Source organism: Chenopodium album, chromosome 8 (assembly GCF_948465745.1).
Source record: "Chenopodium album chromosome 8, dcCheAlbu1.1, whole genome shotgun sequence".
In the NCBI taxonomy this organism is placed as follows: Eukaryota; Viridiplantae; Streptophyta; class Magnoliopsida; order Caryophyllales; family Amaranthaceae; genus Chenopodium; species Chenopodium album.
In genome coordinates, this window is record NC_137841.1 from 71970777 (window position 1) to 71997152 (window position 26376).

At 34.8% G+C, this 26376-nt stretch overlaps 4 protein-coding genes across 6 annotated transcripts; 3 read left to right on the forward strand and 1 right to left on the reverse strand.

The window, feature by feature from the left end:
- Positions 1–2924: 2924 nt before the first annotated feature.
- Positions 2925–9596, forward strand: LOC145556544 (dol-P-Man:Man(5)GlcNAc(2)-PP-Dol alpha-1,3-mannosyltransferase-like). The gene is made up of 14 exons (XM_081618200.1): positions 2925–3043; positions 3454–3677; positions 3760–3794; positions 3896–4033; positions 4496–4564; positions 5569–5726; positions 5818–5884; positions 5958–6011; positions 6625–6713; positions 8190–8306; positions 8682–8797; positions 8898–8976; positions 9064–9120; positions 9203–9596. Exons 2-14 carry the CDS (start codon positions 3491–3493, stop codon positions 9372–9374), a joined length of 1338 nt encoding a protein of 445 aa, XP_081474326.1. The 5' UTR covers positions 2925–3043; positions 3454–3490; the 3' UTR covers positions 9375–9596.
- Positions 9597–11068: 1472 nt separating this feature from the next.
- LOC145556545 (E3 ubiquitin-protein ligase SINA-like 10) lies at positions 11069–15525 on the reverse strand. Of its 3 annotated transcripts, none has more exons than XR_014091894.1 (3): positions 15021–15525; positions 12361–13115; positions 11069–11548 (listed from the first exon to the last, which is right to left on the reverse strand). XR_014091894.1 is itself a non-coding variant. In XM_081618202.1 (2 exons), exons 1-2 carry the CDS (start codon positions 15420–15422, stop codon positions 12426–12428), a joined length of 1092 nt encoding a protein of 363 aa, XP_081474328.1. In that variant the 5' UTR covers positions 15423–15525; the 3' UTR covers positions 12117–12425. The 3 variants fall into 3 exon arrangements, 1 of the variants encoding a protein (XP_081474328.1); XR_014091895.1 differs by lacking the exon at positions 11069–11548 and adding an exon at positions 11563–11764; XM_081618202.1 differs by lacking the exon at positions 11069–11548 and having other exon boundaries at positions 12117–13115.
- Positions 15526–19434: 3909 nt separating this feature from the next.
- On the forward strand, positions 19435–23562 carry LOC145642251 (ATP-dependent Clp protease proteolytic subunit 3, chloroplastic-like). Its single transcript, XM_081693368.1, has 5 exons — positions 19435–19814; positions 20880–20994; positions 21697–21872; positions 22825–22920; positions 23015–23562. The coding sequence occupies exons 1-5, from the start codon at positions 19521–19523 to the stop codon at positions 23303–23305; spliced, it is 972 nt and encodes a 323-aa protein (XP_081549494.1). The 5' UTR covers positions 19435–19520; the 3' UTR covers positions 23306–23562.
- Positions 23563–23925: 363 nt separating this feature from the next.
- LOC145642252 (uncharacterized) lies at positions 23926–26345 on the forward strand. Its single transcript, XM_081693369.1, has 2 exons — positions 23926–24367; positions 25965–26345. The coding sequence occupies exons 1-2, from the start codon at positions 24079–24081 to the stop codon at positions 26117–26119; spliced, it is 444 nt and encodes a 147-aa protein (XP_081549495.1). The 5' UTR covers positions 23926–24078; the 3' UTR covers positions 26120–26345.
- The last annotated feature ends 31 nt before the right edge of the window (positions 26346–26376 follow it).

Genomic DNA, 26376 nt, shown 5'->3' on the forward strand with positions numbered 1-26376 from the left:
ATGATCATTATTTGTTGTCATAAATGTTCATGGTAGGCTTGAGTTAATGAAATCGGTGAAAGTTATAAACCGGTAAATAGGTCGTTTAAACGCAAATTGGATGGTTCCACCCACCCAATTGGACTCCCGTAGGGTATTAGGGAGCATGGTAAACACTTCCACAATTTTTATTTTCGGGCTCGGTGTCGAAAAGTCTTGAAATTTTAGGGGATACATCTCGAGGTCATATAATGCTGTTTAGAACCATATATGATCATTATTTGTTGTGATAAATGTTTGTGGTAGGCTTGAATTCATGAAATCGGTGCAAGTTGTAAACCGGTAAATTTGTCGTTTAAAGATAAATTGGATGGTTTCACCCACCCAATGGGACTCCTAGGCGGTATTAGGGACCATGGCAAATATTTCGCCAATTTTTGTTTCCGGGCGAAAAAAGTCGGAAATTTCAAAATTGAAGCTAATATCCACGCTTTTTGAGAAATTTTGGAGGATTTGGGGCCCGATGTCGAAAAGCCTTGAAATTCTAAGCGATACATCTCGAGGTTATATAATGCTGTTTGGAACCATATATGGTCATTATTTGCTGTAATTAATGTTCGTGGTAGGCTTGAATTGATTAAATCGGTGCAAGTTGTAAACCGGTAAATTGGTCGTTTAAAGGCAAATTGGATGGTTCCACCCACCCAATGTGACTCCCTGATGGTATTAGGGACCATGGTAAACATTTCGGCAATTTTTATTTCCGAACGAAAAAAAGTCGAAAATTTCAAAATTTAAGGCTAATATCCACGCTTTTTGAGAAATTTTGGAGGATTCGGAGCCCGGTGTCGAAAAGTATTGAAATTCTAGAAGATACATCTCGAGGTCATTTAACGTCGTTTGGAACCATATATGGTCATTATTTGTTGTCATAAATGTTCGTGGTAGGCTTGAGTTAATGAAATCGGTGCAAGTAATAAATTGGTAAATAAGCCGTTTAAATGCAAATTGGATGGTTCCACCCATCCAATTGGACTCCCGAAGGGTATTTGGGACCATAGTAAAATTTTCGGCAATTATTATTTTTGAGCGAAAAAGTCTAAAAATTCCAAAATTAAAGGCTAATATCCACGCTTTTTGAGAAATTTTGGAGGTTTCGGGGCTTGGTATCGGAAAGCCTTGAGATGCTAGGGAGTATATCTCGGGGTCATATAATGTCGTTTGGAATCATATATGATCGCTATTTGTTGTCATAAATGTTCGTGTTAGGCTTGAGTTAATAAAATCGGTGCAAGTAGTAAACATGTAAATTGGCCGTTTAAAGGAAAATTGGATGGTTCCACCCACCCAATTAGACTACCGGAAGGTATTAGGGACCATGGTAAAAATTTCGGCAATTTTTATTTTCCGGGGGAAAAAAGTAAAAAAATTCCAAAATTGAAGGCTAATATCCACGCCTTTTGAGGTTTCGGAACCCGGTGTCGAAAACACTTGAGATTTTAGGGAATATATATATCTCGGGGTAATATAATGTCGTTTGGAACCATTTTTTATCATTATTTGTTGTCATAAAAGTTCATGGTAGGCTTGAGTTAATGAAATCGGTGCAAGTCGTAAACCGGTAAATTGGTCGTTTAGAGGCAAATTGGTGGTTCACCCACCCAATTGGACTATCGGAGGGTATTATGGACCATGATAAACATTTTGTCAATTTTTATTTTCGGGCGAAAAAAAGTTAAAAATTTCCAAAATTAAATGCTAATATTAATGCGTTTTGAGAAATTTTTTAGGTTTTGGGGCCCGGTGTCGAAAAGATTTGAGATTTTAGAGGATACATCTCGGGGTCATATAATACTGTTTTAAACCATAAATGATCATTATATGTTGTCATAAATGTCCGTGGTATGCTTGAGTTAATGAAATCGGTACAAGTTTTAAACTGGTAAATTCGCCTTTTAAAGGCAAATTGGATGGTTCATGCCACCTAATTGAACTCCAGAATTGTATTAGGTCAATAACAAGTCGGATTGAATTTGGGTCAGGTCAATAACAAGTCGGGTTGAATTTGGTTCGGGTTAGGAACAGGTCGGGTTGAATTCAGGTCAGGTTATTAACAATTCGGGTTAAATTCAAGTTTTGACCTGTTAAAACGGGTTTGGGTCAATATCGGTTCAAGTCGGGTTCGGTTCAGATCAATTTTTTACGGGTTACATTTGAGTTGGGTCATCTCCAATTCAGTTCATGTTCGGGTTCGGGTCTCACATACTCGGATCAACTCGGGTCTAGGATTGGTTTCAGGTCGGGTTTGGATCACCATTTTTCGGGTTTAGATGGGTCAGTTTGAAAAGTTGGACACTTTTTCGATTGTTTTATTAAATAAAATGAGGTAATCTTTTTATTGCAATTATAAACGTTTCAGGAATTTGGAACAATGGAGAAATTCTTTTTTTTTTTTTTTTTTGGGTAGTGAAGGAAAATTAAAATTGCCAAAATTTGTCAATATTTTCACAATACTATTGCTTATGTACAAGTTTTTGTAGTATTAATTTTAAACAAGAAGAAAATTAGGAAAAATTTGGAATCAAGGAAGCAATGCTAAATCTAAATATGCATAACTTATCCTAACCCAAGCATATGGTATCCCATCTGTTTTACACTTTTACTAGTTCTGTTTCTACTCGTACATTGTTTTTAATCAATTGTACAATATTTATGTACAAAATCAAAGTCAGACTACCATTATACATTTACAATACGTAATAGATAGATCTCTCAAAATTAAAAAATCTGCCAATTAATTTCTACGAGTATTGGTTAAGAAGTTTACTACCTCCGCTAAATATTATTTGCAATGATTAGACATTTTTTTTTCTTTACTTTATGTCAAATCATTATAAATAATATGTAACGGAGGTATAAGTTAGTTTAATCAGATGTCTCCGAGGAGACCAGTTAGTTGTTAGACACTTGCACCTAAAGCAACACAAAGTAGCGAAACGGAGAAAGCTCAAGACTTTACAGTTCAACTCTCAGCAACGATTTCTGGGAATTCTCCAATTTCCAGGTTTTCACCTTCCCTTCTAATACCTTCTTTTTAATTCATCATTCTTCACTTAATTTCATTTATTCTGATTCTAACTTAATTTTTTCCCGAATGTTTTGCTTTTATGTAATTCATATAGAACATGCTCATCATATAGTTTAATTATTTTGATTGATTTGATTTGGTTTGTTTCTAATTTATGTATTAGAAGTTAAAAGATTGATTCTTTTTGTTTGTGAATTGAATTGAACCTCATTATATTGCTCGAAAATAAGAAATTCGTGGTTGATTTGGTTAGATTAGTTCGAATTAGTGTGGGGTGGAGTTTGATTGTTTGAATCAGTTTTTTGGCAATAATTATGATTAATTCAGACATTTTAAGCTTAATTGCTATGAAAACCTAATACTTTATTGTGTAATGTGATAATTAGCTGAAGATTTAATTGCTGGAAATTTGGTGAATGAGCTATGGGTGATAAGTTGAGATCAAAAGCAAGAAAAACCCTTGAAGTTAGTCCTGTGACCGATCACAAGCTATCGAAAACGCCCCCGGATTTATTGGATAGAGCTAAAAAGAATATAGCCGTGATCTTTGCTTGTGCGCTTCTTGTGTTCGATGCTGTTCTCGTCTTTTGTATAATTGCTTACGTGCCTTGTAAGTTCATCTTAAAATCTTGCTACATTGTTGTGTGTTTTTCTGGGTTGGCTATTCTAAGAGATTTCGGTTTCTTTGTCAGACACAAAAATTGATTGGGATGCTTACATGTCACAGGTGTGTATGTTTAAAGCATGAACTTAGTAATGTGGTTTTAAGAAGCTTAGCTCGACTTTTTGGTAGTAATTGCAGTATTGACTTATAATATTGTCAAACAGGTATCACAATTTCTAAATGGAGAGAGAGATTATAGTAACATAGAAGGTGACACGGGACCTCTTGTCTATCCGGCTGGTTTTCTTTATGTATATTCAGCTATTCAGTACATCACAGGAGGACTAGTCCATCCTGCTCAGGTTCTCCCCTCTCTGTGTCATCTTAGCTAATACATTGTCGATTGAGTCTTTAGTGTCATTAAGGAAAGTTCATAGGCTTCTTTAGTGTATAATGACTCATCATGGCATAGTTCTGTCATTTGCATACTGTAGCAGTATTATTATTTGGGTATCCAAACCTTCTTTCTGTAACACAATAGTCCGCTGAACTCCACTAAGGGGATAAAGGAAGATCCTATTGTAAATATTTTGCTTACTATGGAGTAGATCTTATATGTTGTAGTTATCATATATTCCCTTAAAAGACTGTTTAAAAAAAAATTAAAAATAATAATAATTTTAAATCTGGTAATAACAATTTGAAACCATTTGAAAATTTTATGTTGGGATGCGGATCAAATATTCAATTATTTCTGATTTCACTTCTTATCATCTATTGCTTTGTGTTACTGTACTGACTCACTGAATTTGTTCTTTTTGCAGATTTTATTTGGCTCGCTGTACATTATTAATCTTGCAATTGTGTTGTTCATCTATATCAAAACAGACGCGGTATGTTTCCTCCTGTTGTATGCTTGTACCCCACTCAACTCTAATGCTTGCTCTGCTGTCTATCATTGCTTTTGCATTGGCCACTGAAGTGGTATAAATCTATATATAGGCCAGTGACAAGTTTTAGATACTTCGAACACCTTATATTTCCGTATTCTGAAAATTCTAGGCTACTTGCTCTTTTACTGCTCAAATTGAGGCAGCGTTGTGTCTTGATTGAGAGTGTTCGAATTATGTTTGAAAGGTCTCATGCCCTAAACTTATTTTGTTGATATTATTGTGAAATTCTTGAGTACAGGGAGGAACCTAATAGCCTTTGAAGTAAAAATGACACTGAAATACCTAGGTGAAATGTGATTTGAGACTTGCCAAGTGACTCATTAAAATGAGGGGTTTTACTTATACCTCTGGAATGATGTGTCAGAATAAATCTGAGCTGCGAGCAGTTGGTCATGCAGAAAGTTAAATAATTTTTGAACACATTTCATGCATTGCCTAAAATTTGAATTAGAGGAATACTTTGAAAACAATAAAATGCCTAGTTCATTTCAAAGTTTTTGATCTAAGAAGGAATCACATCCAATACACTGTGACTTGAGGATGTACATATTGATAGCCTTGTCGTTTCATCTGTGTTGCTGAAGTTTCAAGTCTGTAGTTAAAGGAGAGCAGATAGTTAAACTATTTTGTTAAAACTCTTTAAAAGAGACTTATCTTTGCAGGTATGGTGTAATAATGAGGGAAATTAAAATCACTGAAGACTTTTGTCTCGGGAGAATATCACATGTATCTGATTAAGTTAGATCATCGTATTTGTTTGTACTATGCCCTAATCTCCATTTTAATTATATTATGGATAAATTGACTTGATGAGGTATTGGCTGAGCTTGTAGAAAGCTTTGGGTCCATTATATCTTTGGTATATAGTTCTTTGTGAGTACTATTACATGAAATATGTTTTTAAAGGGAAATTAATCTGAGTTTGCGCTGTTACCTATTTACAGCTTCCTTGGTGGGCTCTTAGCCTTCTTTGTTTATCAAAGAGGGTGCATTCCATATTTGTGCTTCGTCTTTTCAATGACTGCATTGCTACAACACTTCTTCATGCTGCACTTGCAACTCTTCTTTATCAGAGATGGTGGCTGGGGTTAATAATATTCAGGTTCTGTTCAGAATTCAAACTTTAGAATTTACAAATATGAGGCTGTACATTTGAGATGATATGATTTACTATGTCCTTTGTATTTATGCAGCTTGGCTGTGTCAATAAAGATGAATGTGCTACTCTATGCGCCTTCTTTACTACTACTCTTGTTGAAGGTATCTACATACCATATTCTACTATTTAATCTCATATTCCGTTGCTTAAAAAGCTAAGAAACTTTTGCCTCAGGCTATGGATATCAGTGGAACAATAGTGGCTCTTGGAGGAGCAGGATTAGTTCAGGTGCTTGCTCTAACCTATTAGCCACATTTTGGTATTTGTCATAGTATTGATTGATTTTTGGATCCAGATGTCTCAAGATTTTACTAAGTGCTTTTAGCAGATATTTCAACCTCAGTTTATGTTCATTATTAATTTGATTGTCCAACTGGCGGTTCTTATTCTGTTAATACTTTGGAATGCTTTACCAACTTTTCAACCATGAGGTCTAAGTTTGTGCTTTCCTTTCAGACTTTCAGTTTCATGAATTATATTGCAATACAACACATTCAACCTTGCTGTCAAACAATAGATAATTCTTATCAATGTGCTTAAGCTTGTATTGCTTTTGCTTGAGAATAAATCAGCAATAAAACTGCAAATACTGGTTTTCTGTAACCAAAACAATCGAATCTTGGACTTAATCAAACTTCAAACCATTGTTTCCCCAATGATTTTTTCCTGCTCAAGAAATTCTCTTATCGTTACGAGATTCTGTTCATAGGGATGTGCTTAATTTTCTTTTTCTTTTGCTTTTGCTATGCATTGTTAGGTAAGATGTCAAGTGCTGCTGCTGTTGTGTCAGGTGCATTGATTTCAAATGATAAATCCAATCAAATTCATGATGGTTCTGCAGATCCTGCTCGGGTTTCCTTTTTTAGTATCATATCCATTAGCTTACATATCGAGAGCCTTCAATCTTGGACGTGTTTTCATCCACTTTTGGTACGTTTTCAAACCGCTGTTGATATTATATGGACCTTTTCACGGAAGCTCACATGAGAAAGACATGCCCACACTGGGATCCATAAAAGATTGATATTACTAGATATTATATTTATTAGGCCCACACTTGTCAGTCATTAATATATGTATGGCTGTCTCGCTTGCTAGGTAAGAATGTGAGACAGACCCAGTAGGAATGTTGCCTAATGCAGAGTATTGGGTTAAGGGATAGATGTTGCCGAGAATGCATGTCTTACTGCTCTAGTTATGTTTGAGAATTGTGGGAGGTAGGTTCCTTCAGTATTTTCTTAGTTTTTTTGGCATGGAGAAGGCACCATAAAATAAAAAATAAGAACTTGAACAACAATGTCTGATACTATTTCACATTGGTGTTCCTTCATCTTGATGTTTTATTGAACACAAGGTGTGACTTTTGTGGCTCAGGAAATCATAATTTTTGACATTTCTTTAACAAGCCAGTTCTAAATCCATTTTCTACTGAAACTTCCTAAACTGTTCTCAAAGGGTCTTTTTAATATGGCTTTTGTCTTCATGGGGGGGGGGGGGGGGGGGGGGGATAAACCTGTGACTATTGGGCAAATCAAGGAAGTATCTTGCATCAACAATTCCTTTGGGTTCTTGACTTCTCGGAAAGGTTGCACACGAGTTACAGCTTTTAAAACAGGGTTTACCAAGGCTGTTTTTTGTTGTCCAAATGGAAAATTTGGGCTGCGGGTGACAGAGAGGATCAGAGGATGTCTGTGACTGTGATTCTAGGAAATTTCCATTTTGGGTTTTGTCGAGCTTTCTGGTATTTATTTTAAGCCGGAAATAAATCTTAGGTCTAATGTGGCATCCAGAGTTCCAGACCCAATGATAGATACCACAAGAGGCTTACCTGCAATTTGGCTCTACAGTTGCCATGTGGTCCATTAGGTGGATGACAAATTTTTGAGGGGACACTAGGATGTATTTAGGGAGCCTGTGAGATTTTAGATTATGCAGAATTCCCATTCCGATGGGTTGTTCATTCATGGACTATTACCTTTAATGGGGTTGTAATTTGGTCTTGGTGTGATGGATTATAGGCTTTTAATGTACGTGGATTATAGCCTTCACTGTGATATTTGACAGGCTATTTCAGATTTCATGTCTTGTATATCGAGTGTAACTAAATAGAAACGAAGGAAGTATATTGAGTGTTTGTTTACTGTTATATATACATCCTGATGTGTGCCCCTTTCTCTTCTGAGCATATGTTAGCAAATGACGCACTATATATCTTTGATGCCTTTTTTTTTCCTCCTTATAAATAATTTTTTCCCTGGATTTGTATGTACTTTTTATTCACTACAATGTTGATAGTTGAAATATGATAACTTGTGTTCGTTGTTTACTTTCTAAACCGCGATCCTTTGGTAATTTTATCTATTATTGTTCAATGCTATTTTCCTCAATCTTATGCTTCATTTTCAGGTCTGTTAACTTCAAATTTGTTCCAGAGCCAGTCTTTGTTTCAAAGGCATTTGCAGTTACACTGCTGATTTTACATCTCGGGCTCCTGGATATTTTTGCTCACAAGAAGTGGTGCAAGTAAGAAGTCACTTTCTGCTTTACTGGTAGAGAAAGGTGTTCATGGTCTTAATATCTCTTTGATTTCCGATGAGATGCTAAATCATGAATTTTCTTTGTTACAACCCTACATTTTAATATTAATGGAAATTAATGACTATTCTAGGCTAGCTTGATGTTCTTTGTTTGCTGGGCCGGGCTATTTAAATTCAATCACTAAACGTATCGTAGGATTTTGTTGCTTAGACAAAAGCCTGGGGTAAAGCTGTAGAGGAATCTGCTCTGCCTTTTCCTAGAAATATAACCTCAAGCATGTTTTTCATAATGTAGTGGCAGTTTTAAGTAGTATTTGTATTTAAGGATCAGGAGTGTTGAAAATCATTTACTGTCTTGAAGGCATGAGGGTGGACTTCTGAAAGCGTTGCATTCTGCTTACATCTCTACTGTAAGTTGCTTCCCTCTCAAGGGACTTTACGCGTATGGCACAACCTCAAAAACACTGAAGGAAGAGCGTAAGTTATCCATGCAATTGGCTTTCTCTGGGATTGATGGGACACGATAAATGTCATCTCCATAATTAATTAAACACTATATCACATGTTTCAATTTCAGATATCGTAACTACCATGTTTGTTGGAAACTTCATTGGTATCGTTTGTGCCCGTTCACTACATTATCAGTTCTACTCTTGGTAAGTTTCTGCATAATCTGATATGTTTATGTATATATTTGTCCATGTAGCAGTGTATCTTATCACGACAATTTGTTTTTGTCATAGGTACTTCTTCAGCGTGCCTTATCTGTTGTGGAAGACACCCTTCCCTACATTGTTGCGGTATCTATTTGTTCTTTGTTTAGATTACAAGGTGACCAGTGAAGCCAGCATCTAACCTACTTTTCCGTGTTTCATATTGCAGCATTGCATTGTTTGTGGGAGTTGAGTGTTGTTGGAATGTTTATCCGTCAAACAGCTACTCATCCGGCATACTTCTTTGCATCCACTTGGTAATACTATGGGGACTCTGGATTGCCCCTCCTGAATACCCGTACGTGGACCAAAAGTCATCAGCCAAACGGAAGATAAAATGAAAGTCATACACAAAACTATATACTCGTAGTTAGATGCTCTACTTCAATGTGGAAAAGAGAGCAGCAATATTGAAATTTTGTTAAACTTTTTGAGTTTTATGGTACCAATGAAGGCAACGGTGTAAAAATTTTGGTAATTTTTGAAGCAGAGTGTTCTTATTCTTTTGAATAATTGATCTGCAGAGCTTGCCAACAAAGTACAGTATATGCTAAAGGCCAAGTTCTAACTAATTGTCTTAAAGTCTGATGTGCTTGTAAAGACAATATGCACAAATGCATTATTGAGAGCAACACAAATGGCTCAACACTATGCATCAACGTTGAACAATGATAATGGGTGGGTTTAAATATGAATAACCCAATATAAACAAACAACAAAGGATTCTCGACCTTCACAAGTTATTGAAATGCATAGTTGGTAATTGAAATCATTTCTTGCACTTCTTAGCTTCCATTGCAACAAATTTGCGAAATTGCGAAATAGTCCTATTATCAACTCGTTCACAAGCCGAAATAAGTTGGTTGTTTATTGGAGTCATCAACTCAGTCTCAAGCCGAAATAACTAGCTACAAACATAATATTCCTTTAAACAACACAAGGACACCACATGCCTATATGTGACCGAAAGATAGTTGTATGTACTTTCAAACAATGTCATAGGCCCTAAGATGCTTCCCTTACCATTATTTCAACTTTAAACACAGAAATGGTACTCTTTCATGTATTATAACCTTCATATTTGCCTCTAGAGAACATTTTCACACTCGACAATGTTAAGCATCGAGGAGTTTCTTGATGCTCCTAAGGGGCTACAGAAGTCCAACTTGTGACCAGATCTAATTCACACCTTGGCTTTGGAAGAGACCTTTGATTTGAGATGAGCATGAGCTCATGTTTATCAAACTTTCTACAAGCGAGGCAACAAATACAAGTACCCTCGCTTGTATTTTAGAGTCACAAAAATAAATGATGGGTATAAACCATTTGAGCTATCCCTCACTTTCTAAATTCACAAATTTTAACTCCCTTGAGGTTGTCATAATTCAAATCTTTATCAGCAAACATAGAGATAAATTCCTCAAATATCTGAGCAAAAAAAAAAAATAATACTCCCTCCATCCCTTAATACAAATCTCATTTCTTTTTTGGTTAAACCAAAATACAATGCCTCTTTCTATTTAAAGGTTGTATTTTTTAACATTTTTACCCTCTTTTTGATGAGTTGTCATTTGTTTCCTTACATTTTTTTTTTTGTACTTTTTACATCAATTTTCAACACTTTATCTCTCTATCTCTTCAATTATTCTCAACTATTTTTTCTTTCCCTCTCTCTCTCTAACTCCACATCCACATAGTTACTTTTAATCATTAGTTTTAAGCAATTTACAACTTCCTTAAACCCACGCAAAAACCAAAAGAGGCTTTGTATTAGGGGACGGAGGGAGTAATTTGTAGAAGGCCGCCTTTGATGGATCAACTCCTTTGGCCATTGCTACATATTTCGTAAGAATTGTAACTAAGAAATTTGACGCATTTCATTGCATCATATTCATGCTAATCCAGTGTACATCTCAAACTTTCTTCATCTCTTCTTTGGGGGGTAGGGGCAGCCTCCTGTCAAACCTCTTTGGCAGAACAGTGTGTGTTATTAATTTATTATCGACGAGTATTTCTTATTTCGTTAAAACAAGCTAATAATTGTTGCACTTCACTCACAAAGTCACAAACAAACTTGTCACCTGGGAGTCCACAAGCATACCAAGCAGATTCAAACAGCTTTACAAGAAAAATCTACCAGGAGAAAATGTCGGCTAAGTACAATGAAGACGCAAATTTCTTCAGTGCAGGCTTATTAACAATATAGTACATGCCTTTAAACACTTACTCGTATTAAATTATTACAAAATATGAACATACATGACAAGCATTCTGTCTCTCCATTGATCTAGAAGGTTTCATAAATATAGCATACTACCTCCGGATCATATTATATGCAATTTTGGTGTATTATTTGTGAGATAAAAAAATTTCCAAAGTTGCATATAATATGATCCGGAGGTTATATATACATATCCATTTCCTAACAGATCAAAAAAAAAAAAAAAAAAAAAAAAAAATCAGCAGAGGCCGCCCGACAGGAGAACTGTTTTGCAAGCTCCAAAACTTGAAGATTCTACACCAAACAGTCAGTCAAGGACGTCAGACCACTGCTTTCCCAAAATCAGTCCAACTTACGGCTTAAAAGAGCATGAAATCAAGTTCACTACTTTTTTTCAACCAAAAAAAAAATCCCACACTTAAGCTCCCCTCCCCCCTCCTCCGGGAGACCGGGAGGCAAAGTTACAAACCATAGAACAAGCAGGAGGTGAAAGGGTGCTCGAAACTCCAGCTATGCCAAAGTCATCAAGATTTTATATCAAAAATCGCAGTCCAACTAGTCAAGGTAAAGCAGTGTGGATGCAAAATGATTGTAAATTCCCATTTCTAATACGTAGTATAATAATTTTAGAAGGTAAGAGTACAAAGGGAGAACTAAATTAGTCATCTGTCAAATTCAAAATCTAAATATGTAAGATGAATGAGTGCACAACTGCATGAACTCTACAGGCTGTCAAAGTGCACACAATAATGCATTTTGAAAACGAAAAGCCTAGAATCAGCAATAAGTGGTAACAAAATTATTCATGCAAAAGAAGGGGAAAAAAAAACACACACACACACACAAAGTGAAAAAGGAACAGTTATCTAGTATCAAGGGGTAGAATTTTAATTAAATGGCTAATCCAGGATAATTGGTTGAAGCCCTTTTAATCAGGTTAAATCAGTTGACAAGTTTTCTAAAAGAGACGGTGAACTTGATTTCATGCTGAGAGAAATAGAACATCCATGTGTTGCAAACCGTGAAAGGCTTGCTTGAGAATCCAGCTAAAAGCCTAAAATTTGAAGGGGACCATATTAAATGTAGTACCACAACAGAACACTAACCTTAGCATGTTTGCAAGTTTCAACTGTTAACACCCTTTCACTGCCAGATAACCCACTGAGCTCAGTTATTTTAAAAGGCCCCTGCTGAAGACTGGAAGAGAGGCGTCTTTCCATATGCAAATTTCCAACTTAAGGGAGCCATCAGATCTACCATTGTGGTAGAAATAATCAGGAATCGGAAAATAATCTACAGAAGGAGGATCATTGAAATGCCTTGTGATACAATGTGTGAAAGATTGAAATTTAAGAGAGGTGGTGCAGGTGCCTCCCCTTGATACAAGCTCATATGCAAATCTTCCATTTGAGGGACTTGGATCAATGCATCTAACTGCTATTGCGTTTCCTTGATTAAGGATAAACAGAAAGCCATCTTTCTCTTCCTGAAGAACAAGAAATTTTTTATCCGTCCCCAGAGATACAGTGAAGACAGAGTTGTAACGGAAGCGAGTCACAAAATTAACATGCTCTTTAGACATGTGGCCGGAAAGTCTCACAGGTGAACCCCGGAAGAGGCAGTCAGGAAAAGGGCACGTACATGGTGCGTAGGTGCACTTATCCTCATGCTCATGTTTTATATAATAACTGACTCTCTTTTTGCAACCGTACCCTAAATAACAGCATGATACTTGTACTGATTCAATAACCTTTTCAATGGCCCGACATCGGATATTTCCAATTATCCCACGGCATGAGGGACATTTTTTATCAACAAGGCTGACACAGCATGAGGAGCATGCTATATGCCCACTGTAACACTGCACAAGCAAACAATAATTACGTCATATTATATAAGGCTTGCAAGCAAAAAAGTTTCACATGATCTACTCATTCAGTGATGGCTTAGATAAGATCTACAGTTTCAAAAATGAGCATATGAGTTGATTCAGTTTGTAAAAATTTTACCTAGAGTATCTATCTCCAGTTATTCATGTCTAACAAAGACTAAACAGCTACACAAGTATGTCACGAAAAATTGGAAAGTCTAAACCCTGAAGTAAAGTAACAACTGTACACACAAATCCAACCCCCCCCCCCCCCAAAAAACACACACACACACACAAAAAAAAAGAGCAATCCTGCAGATACTGCAAGTTATAGAGCTGTCAGAGCATCCCGCCAAATCACAATTTTGCACCTAAAAATCTAAAATTGTAAAAGAACCTTAAATCTACAGCTAGTCTTTCTCTTGTGAACGACTCCGCCGCGAACCAATTTACGATGTCTCCGTCGCTGACGTTCGTCAAGCAGGCCACGTGGATTGGCCAGGGTCTTCTTCGGCTAATGAGAGGGGACACTGGTCGAGATCTATCAGCAGCGAATTCCCCATACAGATAGAAGCGCCATACGAAAGGTAGGAGCTAAAATCCGGCTCGGTTAGGGTAGACCCAGGGTTTTCCGTACCTTTTCATTTGTTTGGTCAAACCATGAAAATGGGGTTTTTGTTTAGGGAATGAAAAGGGTATTTGTTAAGAGAAGGTCAAAGGTATTGTTACCCTAACGGGGCGTTTGGCAACAAGGATAATGAGGATAAGAAGGTAGGATAAGGATAAGGAATTAATAGGTGGGATTGATCCTAGAATAATATTCTTCACACAAGGGTAAATAACAATAATCTGATCTAAATCATATCTTCAAGATAATCCCACTGAAGTGATTTTAATAATTACATAATGGAATAAATGCTGCGACTCATTCAATACTACAAGAGAACTAGAAGGTATTGTCATTTTAAGGGAAGAAACTACCGCACTACTAAAGTAGTGATAGCCTGAGCATGATACTGAACCTTGCTTGTAAATCACTATACACGATAACCAATAATAACAGGAAGAAGTACATAACCCAAGTGAATCATTGTCCAAGTACCTAACATCATATTGAATCTTTATATTACAAATCTTAAATTTTTTGTCCATGTCTTAACATTTCCAACCATCAACTATCCTAAGACATAAAACGTCCATAATAATTTGTCCATGACCAAGAAAAGATGCATGCTTTAAGAAACCACAGAACATCAACCCTCCTCTATCTTTCACACCATAAAGTCCACAAAAGTATCAATCACGAGTCCTTGTAAACTTACAACTAACAAGAGAAAGTTGTGCACTGCCACTTCACCATGGAATTCATCATGTTGCATTTGCATACCCAAGTAGAGCAAAATCAAACTAATCTATATAAACCACATAGTATTAACCTTAATCCTCAACAAACAAGCCCAAAAAAGTTACTTGTTTATTTCGATAGATTCCTCCCGGCTAAACACCTAATGAATTTCAGTCTCCTAAATACCACCACAATAACTAGTTGAGACACCACCTCCATTTCTATACCATGCCACAATAACCAATTGAAAATTGATACCATTTCTGGTACCCAAATTACCACCAAATCCAAGCAAGCAATAATTCCCTAATCACTTAAAAATTGAAACTTTCCAACACACCCCCAACCAAAACAAAAACCCCATTTACATAAATCTTATTCTTCCTGCAAAATTGCAGACCCATTAATTAAGATAACACAAAACCTAAAAATGCAGATTATAACCCTAAAAAGCTAAATCATTTCTAATAACCCATCAACAAAAATCATTCACCGAAATCAAAATCAACAAAAAAAGGGGTGAAAAGATTAAAGCTTGAATAGAAGAATACCTGAAAAACAGGAACAGTCAATGGGTTGAAACAAATGGGGCAATCCAAGACATCCGGGTCGCTTAGAACAACAGAAGTGGAGGCAGGAGGCTTGGTGGGTGCCGACTTGATGGGTGCCGAGACATGCGGCTTGGTGGGTGCCGAGGCAGGCGGGTTGGTGGGTGCCGAGACAGGTGGATTGGTGGGTGGGACTGCAGAAGCGGAATTAGAATGATGTTGTGATGATTGTTGATGATCAGAGTTAGAGGAAGAAGAGGAAGGACTAAAGGTAGAGGAAGAAGAGGCAGGAGAAGTGTGGGAAGTTCTTGTTCTTTTAGGGTTATGAAAGATGAGAGGTGTGTCGTCGGGATCGGAGTCGGAGTCGGAGTCTTCATCTCTCGAATTCATGGAGAATCTCGCCATTTCTAAGAATACCCACAAACAGAAATTGGAGGGGGTGGTGGCAGTAATGATGGCACGTTTCACTTTTTTTTTTTTTTTTTTTTTGAAGGGGGACGTTAAAAATGGGATTATTCTTCGGTTCTTTAATTAAAAGGTTGGTAAAATGATGAACAAATTGGTAAGATGACTCAAATAGTCAAATCTAGTTAAGTTTGGATAACAAGGGAACAACACACAATTAGTACCTTCCTTTTCAAAAACAAAAAAAAAAAACAAAAAAAAAAAAAAAACACACACAACTAGTACTTTGGGTTAACTAAGGATCTATTCCGATTGACTGAACTCAGCTGAACTGAACTGAGCTGAACTGAACTGAACTGAACTGAACTTATTAATTAGTGATTTTTAACTACGGATTAGTGATCTTTGATTATTTATTGATTATTTATTACTATACATGTGTGTATATACAAATGTACATATTAAAATATTTACGAAAAATATACTATATAATTATAAAATGTATGAAAAATATATTATAAAATGTATGGAAAATATATTAAAAACTTGAAACCTCTAAACATTTTAAACACATATACTATTCAATTTAAAAATAAAATAGTATTAGGACAAAAGAACACAAAACACTTACATGTATCTAACCCATTTAAACAAATTTTAAGTTGTGTAGTACTCTAATTTTCTCAATAAGATTAACATTAGAAATATGTATCAAAAAAATAGAACCATTTGAACAATGAATTGTATCAATATTATTATTATTATTATTATTATTATTATTATTATTATTATTAATTAATGTGATTATTATTATTATTTATTGATTATTATTATTAGTATTATTATTATTATTGTTATTATTATTATTATTGTTATTATTATTATTATTATTTATTGATGATTATTATTATTATTTATTGATTATTATTATTAGTATTATTATTTCAATTATTATTGTTATTATTATTATTATTATTATTGTTAATAATAATAATAATAATAATAATAATATTATTATTATTATTATTATTATTATTATTATTGTTGTTGTTGTTGTTGTTTTTGTTGTTGTTGTCGTTGTAATAAGAGCTTAAAAGAATGAAATTTGGCTTTATATCATTAGCAATATCATTAGACATAAATTAAGAGCTGAGCTGAACTGAACTGAACTGAATTTCAACGGAACAGAACAAGCCCTAATTAGGTCTTTTGAAAGTTGGGAGGAAGGGTAAAAGTAGCGGCGAAATTAGAATTTTAAAATTTAAGGGACAAATAAACATCCAAATACTTAACAGAGAAATCTTAAAAATCTTTTAAACAAAGTGCATGAAGGGGCTTGATCTTGCGTGGACCATATGTTAGTTCTAGTGCTTTACCATCACATTAACGCATTATCTAACTTGAACCAAATATTAAACCAAATTTATGGTGGTTTGGGGGAGGGGGAGGACGACAATAGGGCGGTGCGGCTCGGCTGGCGCCACCAAGGGCGGAAATGGGGAGGGAAGCTGCAGGTGGAGGAAGGGAGGGAGGGATGGTAGTGGGGAGGAGGAGAGCGTGGCTGATGGTGATTTTTTTTTTTTTTTTGTTTTTTTTTTTTTGTTTTTTTTTTTGTTTTTGTTTTTGAAGGGGAGGGAAGTTGCAGGTGGAGGGAGGGAGAGAGAGATGGTGGTGGGGAGGAGGAGAGCGTAGCTGGTGGTGGGTAGGAATGATTTTTTTTTTTTTTTTTTGAAACACTAATTGTTAAGGAGTAATTAACTATGGATTAAGTGTTGATTATGAGTTAATTAAATTGATAAATGAATTTATCAAAAAAAATAAAAAAAATCGACTTGTTTTTAACGGACGGGTGAAAGTTTATATTATTTTTTTGACAATTTTTCCAATTTAGGGCATGTTCTCATTGACTGAACTCAGCTGAACTGAATTGAATTGAATTGAACTTAACTAAGCTGAACTGAACTGAACTGAATATTTTATAAGAGAAGGAAATTAGAAGCTGAACTGAACTGAACTGGACTAAACTAAATTAAATTTCAACGTATGAGAACAAACCCTTAATATAGTGTAGGATTAGGAAAGCTTCTTTTACCGAGTAATTTTTGCAGCACTTAACCATATCACTCCAAACCTCCAACTCTCAATTCTCATGCACTCCTTTTTTAAAAAAATAAATAAATAAATAAATAAAAAATAAATAAATAAAAAAAAAATTATGTGTGTTTAATAAAATAACTTCCAAATAACTGCATGCTACAACTCCAAATTAACACTTGTAAAAAAAAAAAAAAAAAAAAAAAAAATGCCCTTATCTATAACTTCCTTTACCAAGGAAAAAAAAAACCTATAATTTTCACTTATACTATCAATCAATCAATATCAATATATCAATATATATAACACATGGCAAGACATGCTATTTTGCCATGTGTTACCAATTTTTCCATTTGGCATATATTGTGACGCCACATCATACAAATTCATCAATGATTGAAAACGCAATATATGCATAACCTCTATATATTAATGTTTTGTTTAATTGAAAAACTCTTCATATACATAACACTCTATTTAAACTCCCCTAGCTTGGAATGTAATTCCTTAATAATTGCATAATAATAAAATTTATAAGAAACTAAACATTACTCCATATTTGTATGCATTGATTCATAAGATTGTAATTATAGAATAAAAGTTTTGATTTATATATATTACAATTGTAATTATAGAATAACTAGTTTTGTGCCCGTGCGATGCCCGGGTTGTTTATTAAATTTAAAGATATATTTTAATCAATATGTCAAATTTTAAAACATATCATTGATACAAAATTAGTTAGGAATTGACGTATTTTTGTGACGATTTAAACTTGTAGACATGTAATGACAAATAATAATAATATTGGTGAAAAATATTTTTTGACCCTGTCTGAAATGACTCGTGACCCGACCTGATTGACAGGTCTACACACAGTAATAAAATTATATTAGATTGTGAAGTATATTATTTTAATTGATTAGAATATATTATAAACCATGGATGTGGTACATTTTGAACTAATTCCTTCGCTCCAAAAAAATATTATGATACAAAAAATAAATTTATATGATAATTTATGAGAGTTATAATCTAATTTTTTTTTGAATAAAATTATAATTCAATTTGTACATATGAAATATTGGTACTTTATAAAAAATAAAACTCTAAATTAACAATTTTATCCTAAAATTCTATCCAAATTTGATTGAAAATATAATTCTAAACTACCTTTTTTATCCTACAAATTGAATTATACATAACTCTATCCTACTTGGCACGACACTTGGCGAAAAGTTGGAACGCCAAGTGTCGTTGTCTCGTCGCCTGGCTAAAAGTTTAGCTTTATATATTAGTTATATGATATAGTATGATTTGTACATATGAAATATTGGTACTTCATCAAAAATAAAACTCTAAATTAACAATTTTATCCTAAAATAAAATTCTATCCAAATTTGATTGAAAATAAAATTCTAAACTAACTTTTTTATCCTACAAATTGAATTCTATATAATTCTATCGTGGCACGACACTTGGCAAAAAGTTGAAACGCCAAGTGTCGCTGTCTCGTCACCTGGCTAAAAGTTTAGCTTTATATATTAGTTATATGATATGATGTTTTTGGGTGCATTATGGAGTACTCCATAGTATATATATTGACATTTATACAGATTTGATTTATCAATTATATTTTTTTTCACATTGGATTGGTTTATCATTTACCCTATAGGGAGGGTTAAACCAGCTCATACAAACAACTAACTACTTAAGCTATCATATTAAAAAAAAAAAAAAAAAAAAAAAAAAAAAAAAAAAAAAAACCTCTTAAGCTCTCAATGACAAACAAGCCAGAAACGTTCTTTGTTTACCCAAATCCTTAATGACCCGGGGCATTGTCGGGGCCAATAATTAGTATAGGCAATTATACAGATTTTTTACTAAATAAAAAAATCATCTAGAAGTACCAAAAAACGTTCTTTGTTTACCCAAATCCTTAAAATTCCTCTACTGTGTATACCCTTCACTCCAACCCAGCAAGAGCCAAGAGGAGAGAGAAAGATGGAACTGAGCAGTTTAACATTCACAACACCATCTTCTTCAACAAGACCGCTCACTTTCTTCAACCATGGTTTCAAACAATTCAAGCCTTCAACTTTTTCTGGAATTAAGTCATTCAATCAAACCAGAAACAGATTAATTCAAGCTAATTCCTTAAAAGGGTCAATTGAACGCAATACTTTGTCTTCTAATTGGGATGTTTCTGCCGCTCTTGCCCCCAGGTTGCCCAGATTTGAACAACTTGATATTACAAATATGCTTCTTCGTCAAAGAATCATATTTTTGGGTTCTCAAGTTCGTAACTTTCTTCCCCTATATTTGTTTTAATTTAATTTTTAATTTTTTATTTTTTTATTGTTGTTTTCTTTTTATGGATTAATTGGGTTTAAATTGTTGGGTTTTTACCTGTGATGAAGGTTGTTTTGCTTGATGAGGTTTTAGGGATTTTGCTTGTAATTTCATGTCAAAGTTTTCAATTTTTCGTTTGTTTAAATGAAAGATTGTGTGCTAAATTGAGTTGCTATTTAATGAAATATTGGGATTGCTTGTGGGAATTTTGTGATGAGCTTGTTATTGATGTTAACCTTCTTGATTTTGAGGGGACAAAAGGGAGGAATTGTTGGAGAATTAGGTTTGTTCTCTCTTCACCTTATTTTCACTTATCATAGGAAAAATAAGTTCAAAGAAGATATAATTAGGAAAATAAGTATTAACAAGCTAAGTTAAAGAACTATAAGGGCTACCGAAATTTGTATGGAGTAGAATGGAAGGCAGCAAGATTCAAATTGATAGTTGCTGGGAGGCTGGCTATCAACATTTATAACTTGAAAGCAATGCTGTGAAGTTAGTGAAAGCAATTTGCGAAAAGGCGATGTGAAGAACCTTGGATATCTGATCGTGGAGGACACTTGTGCTATGGGGTCAAATTTTGATTGTTTTCTCATCTCTCATGTTGAAAGGGGTGGGAATACGGTGGCTCATTGTGTTGTGTGTTTATTTCCTTAGGATGGGGTAGAACAAGAGTTTGTTGGCAGATCATGATGTGATTTGATTATTGTGCCTAGTAACTCCCCTCCCCTCACCACCCCCGAATATTTTCCTATAAAGAGGCTACCGAAGTTCAGTTTAGTTCAGATTAGTAAAGATAAGTTCAACAAAGTGAAAATCAGGTGAATAGAGTACAACCTTAATTTATTTTACATGGAATCAAGGGGATTGTTTATAGAGCTAGAGGCTTATATTGAGATATTAAATTAGTTCTATTAAAAAAAAATAAAAAAAAAATAATAAAAAATAAAAAAAAATAGTAAAATCTGTTGGTTAGTAAGCTAATTTTTCTCTTGACGTGATGGTATGCAGATTGATGACACTACAGCAGATTTTGTCATAAGCCAGCTCTTACTTTTGGATGCAGAAGACCCCAAGAAAGATATTAGGTTGTTTATTAACTCTCCTGGTGGATCGGTGACTGCAGGTATGACTTGTTTACCCATTTTAGCAATGTTTATCTTTTATATTATCAGGCTTGATGTTGTAGATTGTTTTAGTTCGACTAACCTAGAGACCTAGTAGTCCCAGAATCCTTTTGTAATGATTGGAATTTTGGCTCATTTTTTCTCTTCAAAACCTTTTTTTTTTTTTTTAAATTTATTTATTTATTTTGAGAAGGGGTGGGGACTTTGGGGTGATGTCACGGAGTATAATCTGGTTACTTACATGAGAAAAGTCAAAAGTGACTTGCTTTGAGCTTGTTAGTGGTTTCAATGAGGTCTGGTGGTAGCCCTGAGGTTCTGATCAATTATGAAGGCAACTTGCCATATATGGTGAACTTATTAGCTGATTTAAACTTTCTGTAACAGTGACAGTGTTATTCCATGTATCATTAATTAATTACTCTCTTTCTACTTCAAAAGGTTTGTATGACTGTATCCTGAGAATGATGCGAAAACACCTTCTGCTTTACAATTTTACGATGATGTTTCTTTCTAAAGATTGTTATGATGAAATCAGGCCGGCCTTTTTTTTTTCTTGGTTATCTGCTCAATCTAGAATCTATCTCTCATTTATCCAATAGGGGAAAAATCAGGTCAAAAGTCAAGAAGATTACTCTATTTTTGATGGAAAAGTGCAGTTGTTTCCAATTAAATTCTAAAATTGCTCTTTTCCCTTTTGGTAGGGATGGGAATTTATGATGCTATGAAACAGTGCAAGGCAGATGTATCTACTATTTGCATGGGATTAGCTGCATCCATGGGAGCATTTCTTCTTGCTTCTGGCAGTAAAGGGAAGCGCTTTTGCATGCCAAACTCAAAAGTGATGATCCATCAGCCTCTTGGAACAGCTGGTGGCAAGGTAAATTTCCGGCCTTCTATTTGTTTTAAGATTCAAGTATTCCAATAAGGAATATTTCCCCTTCTAATTGGGGAATGTGACTCTTTTATCCTGTTTATGAATAACGTTCTTCCTTGAGCTTCCAGTATATTTTGGTCTTTTGTTTTGCATCTTGATTGTCAACTATTCTGTCTTTATAGACGCTGTAATGTATTTCTGCTTTAGTAAAGCTTCCACCTTTTATTCTCTATTTAGATCTTTGACATTTTTGTAGACACTTTGTTTAATGTTCTTCTGGTTAGGTTTCAGATATTGGTTTAGTCTGCAATTCTGCATAATTAAGCGATAACTTGAAGGGTTGCTTGGTTGGGCCTTTTGGAATGAGTTGAGTAGAGCATGTTTGTGAAGACTGTTTTTCGGGTTGGAAACGGATTCAATTCCGAAATTGAAAATTTTCTGTTATTTAAAGGTAACCAGGTGGTGGACCAAAGCAGAGTTTGACCCTCGGCCTATGAACTGAAAATTATAATAGAGTTGAATGCTTGATTTTGCTGTCTCCTCTAGTTACCTCGCTTCTTTTGAGTAGCACCCTTCAGTATATTTTATTGAGAATGCCATGCAGCGACACTGCTGCAAGCCTGCACTATACATTGTTCAATTTCCCTTTGTCCATTTCCCAATAAGAAGAGGCTAATACTTCTAAATGGTACTCATTTTTCAGTTGGCTTTATTCATATGATTTGTCTACTTTTGTTTACAAACTTAACACAATGCACTTGATGCTACTCTGTTGTCTCTTTTGTATGTTGCTGTGTTCCTTTTCCATTTCTCAACGTCTTATGCTCTGGTTATCGATTAATCTGTTAAATTCTCTAATTTCAAAGCTAGCTTAATCACTAGTCCTTATGCTTGTCGATATTAATGCATAGTATGTTTTTCATGAGTGTTGATAATTACTTGATTGTCGTTCCAGGCAACAGACATGAGCATACGTATACGAGAAATGGCGTATCACAAAGTCAAGCTAAACAAAATCTTGTCCAGAATCACAGGAAAGCCTGAGGAGCAGGTTAGTAGTATGAAAGAGATCTAGCTGCAATTTTAACCCTTCACATCTTGTGTAGAGTTCTATAACATGACTTTTATATTCCTTTTCCTTACAGATCGAAAAAGACACTGATCGTGATAATTTTTTGAACCCATGGGAGGCAAAAGAATATGGACTAGTAGACGATGTTATCGATGATGGTAAGCCAGGGTTGGTTGCACCCATTGGAGATACTTCCCCACCACCAAAAACAAAGGTGTGGGATCAATGGAAGATCGAGGGTAGCCGCAAAGCCAGGAAGAATCTTCCATCTGAGCTCAAGTTGATAAGGAATGGTTATGCTGGAAGCCAAAGCGACGAGGACAAGGGTACTCAGCAAGATAAGGACACTCCAACTTCAGTTTAGGGGCTACAACCCAGAATTGCCCGGTGTACACTATTTTATCCAAATTGTGCTATTGAAGTAGTACATTTGAGATATATAATAAAAACTTTGCAATTTTTTGGGAGGAAATTGATCTTATTTTGTTGTATTGTAGTTGTTCCATTGCTATTAAGTCCACTGCTGTTAGCAATAATATATTCATGTAGGGTCTTTTAGATTCGTCTCAATCTGTACATTCAGAATATCAATTTTTATAATTTTATATTTAAAGTTTTTTATGGTTAAAAATTTGCCTTGGCAAGCATGGAAAAAAGTAAAATGTTAGAAGATTAAGGAACGGAGTTAGTGCATATTAATTTTATTGGCGTTAGTTTCCTCTCCCCATTCTATTGTCTAAAAACCTCCCACTCTATGTTAATACATACTTCATTTTAGGTATCGAGTGATTCGTACAAATGTATGCTAATGTGTATTTGTATTGGATGTCATTTTGACCAATGCTTGTGCCTTATGATCAAATGTTGTACTACCTCCGTTACAGGTCTAATCGTCGCACTTAACCTGTAACGGAGGTAGTATGAAAACTTATTGGAATCGTCTTAAGTCTCTCTCTCTCTCTATATATATATATATATATATATATATGTAGGTACCGGAATTTTGTCAATTTTATTGGAATGTGCGTTTTCTTGGGGGAAAAAAAAAAACAAAAAAAAAATCCCTTTCATGAGTTGATTATCTCATCTAAAGCTGCATTCTTGTAAGACCACGACTAAAATTGGCGCAAATCCGAAATGCCAACAACTTCACACACTCTTTCTTACTCATCAATGAATTCTACCCTCAAATTCCATTCAATTCCCAGAATTTATCCTCCATTTTTCATACTAGATTCCACTTGCTTAGTGACTAATTCTCTGAAATTTCCCACTGGAAAAACGAACAACAAATTCCGCCAAAAAATCAGTTGTTGTTCCGATAAACAAATTAAAACCCTAAGAACTTGCAAAAATTGCAAAACCCAGTTCGATCCATCTCTCAATCACCCTCTTGCTTGCCGATTTCACACTGCCCATTTTGGAGGTACCCTTTTAATTACAACATTTTTTAGTTTTTTTTTTTTTTTTTTTTTTTTTTTTTTTTTTTTTTTAATTGTTTCTATCTATTTTTCTTCTTCATGTTTCTGGGGTTTTTTGAATCATATATCAAATTATTTAATGCTGTTAATTTTCTGTATAGAATTGGTATTTTCAATTGAATCTTGGTGTTTATATTTGTGGAAATAGTTGAATGATTGATGAGGGAAACTGTATAGATAACAAGATGATTTAGGAATGGAAACTATATATGATTACAGTAATTACCAAATGTCCAAACTCCTATTGTACCTTTGTTGCGACTGCTATTTTCAGTAATCGTCTCAAACTCTTGACTTTTGTAGGAATTTGTTGGGGTTGCTTAAGAAATGTGTGTATGTTGCTTAAAAGAACCACACTTTACAATGCAAATGCTCATTCCACTAGGATAGGCCCAAATATATACTGTATTAAGTTACGATTACATTTGCTACTCAATTTGTAGGGAAATTATCAGAGATTCCATTGTTCACCTAGGATTTCGCCGAGTATTTCTTGCTCATTCATTCGTTTGAAGAGCTCCGATGAGCTTGTGATGGAGACAAGCTAAGGATGCTGCAACTATCATAAGCAGAATTAGTAAAAGCGTGTTATTTTAACATATAGGGGAGAGACAATAATATGGTCCATGAGTTGTAATTGTGGATGTATCACCTTCTTATAAGGCATTAACATTGAATTTTGACATTGGTTGCATCTTGTGGATGATATATTTGGTTCTACTGAGAGTGCATGTCATCTCATGTATCTGGAGAGCCGTTTCCTTGATTGTTTTTTGATAGATTGTTGGAATTAGTGATTATTGAATAATATTCCAAGTTCTTTCATCAGGCATATCAAGAAGGAATGGATTTGAGAGTTAAGAGATAGAGTTTATATACTCTTTCTTTAGTTTACGATTGCAGCAAATATAGTCTCTTGCTGCAAGTTTGTTCTAAGTGAAAGCATGAGAGCTAGGCTCCTGTTCCCATATTGTGCTTTACATGTACTCCCGTCTGCAAGAGACTATCGTTCCCATTTCATTATTGATACAAGCAGACTTCTCCTTTTTACACTTTTATTTGAAATCGGTTGGTAACTTAATTAACATCATGTTGCTAAGTCAAACCCCTCTTCATTTTAGCTTACTTTTATGCCGACTCTGACTTTGTTGGTTCTGGATTGAAAAGGAAAAGTCTTGGATGCTGGATGCCTGGGATGAAGCAGGAGTGTTATACCTAAGACTTACTTTTCACTAACTTACCTCTAGATTTTGTGAATGACGTGATTAGGCTTTTCTCTATCTCTCTCTCTCTTTTTTTTCTTCTTTCAAAATTCTGTATGCCTTGTATGCTGCTGAGGACGTACATGTGGACATGTGGCGCTTGTGTGTTCTCCTTGATGACAAAGATGAGTTCCTCATGCAGGCAATGTTGTTTTTTGGTGTAATTTAAGCCTGAAGGCTGTTTAAGGATTTGATGAAGACTTGAAATAACATTGAGTATTTATCCATGTCTATCAATTTTCCTCCTTGTTCCTTATTTGCTTCTCATCACCTTATGCAGGAGAGACAAAAAGGAAGTTTGAGAGCGTCTACACAGGAGGCACGATGAACACCCCTAACTCTGGCCAAGTTTTGCAGTACTGGCATTGTTGTGGATCAGAAGACCCGTTTGACCCCGGATGCACATCAGCCCCACATTCATCTTATGATGATTGATAGTGCTGCAGCAAATTTAAGATCATTACTGAATTAAGCTTTTGACCTTTGTAAAGGAGCTGGGTAAGAGCACATTGTTGCACTTGTAGCGTTCAATTGTCAATATTAATGCAAGCAATGGACAAAATGTCTGGAAGATATTAGAATATCGATCTTTGTCACTTACAAGCTTACAGCATAGCAGATGTCTCGAATACTGTTGTATATATTCATTTGTTAGTCTAAATGGCATTCAATTTGGACAAAATTGTACAAGT

What these genes read in the sequence shown, in the direction of transcription:
- LOC145556544 (XM_081618200.1), top strand. Translation starts at nt 3,491, where the DNA reads ATGGGTGATAAGTTGAGATCAAAAGCAAGAAAAACCCTTGAAGTTAGT. An exon ending in TATAATTGCTTACGTGCCTT is followed by an intron (nt 3,678 to 3,759) that starts GTAAGTTCATCT and finishes TTTCTTTGTCAG; the next exon opens with ACACAAAAATTGATTGGGAT. An exon ending in GGGATGCTTACATGTCACAG is followed by an intron (nt 3,795 to 3,895) that starts GTGTGTATGTTT and finishes ATTGTCAAACAG; the next exon opens with GTATCACAATTTCTAAATGG.
- LOC145556545 (XM_081618202.1), bottom strand. Translation starts at nt 15,422, where the DNA reads ATGGCGAGATTCTCCATGAATTCGAGAGATGAAGACTCCGACTCCGAC. An exon ending in TGACTGTTCCTGTTTTTCAG is followed by an intron (nt 13,116 to 15,020) that starts GTATTCTTCTAT and finishes TTGCTTGTGCAG; the next exon opens with TGTTACAGTGGGCATATAGC.
- LOC145642251 (XM_081693368.1), top strand. Translation starts at nt 19,521, where the DNA reads ATGGAACTGAGCAGTTTAACATTCACAACACCATCTTCTTCAACAAGA. An exon ending in TCATATTTTTGGGTTCTCAA is followed by an intron (nt 19,815 to 20,879) that starts GTTCGTAACTTT and finishes GATGGTATGCAG; the next exon opens with ATTGATGACACTACAGCAGA. An exon ending in TTGGAACAGCTGGTGGCAAG is followed by an intron (nt 21,873 to 22,824) that starts GTAAATTTCCGG and finishes TTGTCGTTCCAG; the next exon opens with GCAACAGACATGAGCATACG.
- LOC145642252 (XM_081693369.1), top strand. Translation starts at nt 24,079, where the DNA reads ATGCCAACAACTTCACACACTCTTTCTTACTCATCAATGAATTCTACC. An exon ending in TCACACTGCCCATTTTGGAG is followed by an intron (nt 24,368 to 25,964) that starts GTACCCTTTTAA and finishes CACCTTATGCAG; the next exon opens with GAGAGACAAAAAGGAAGTTT.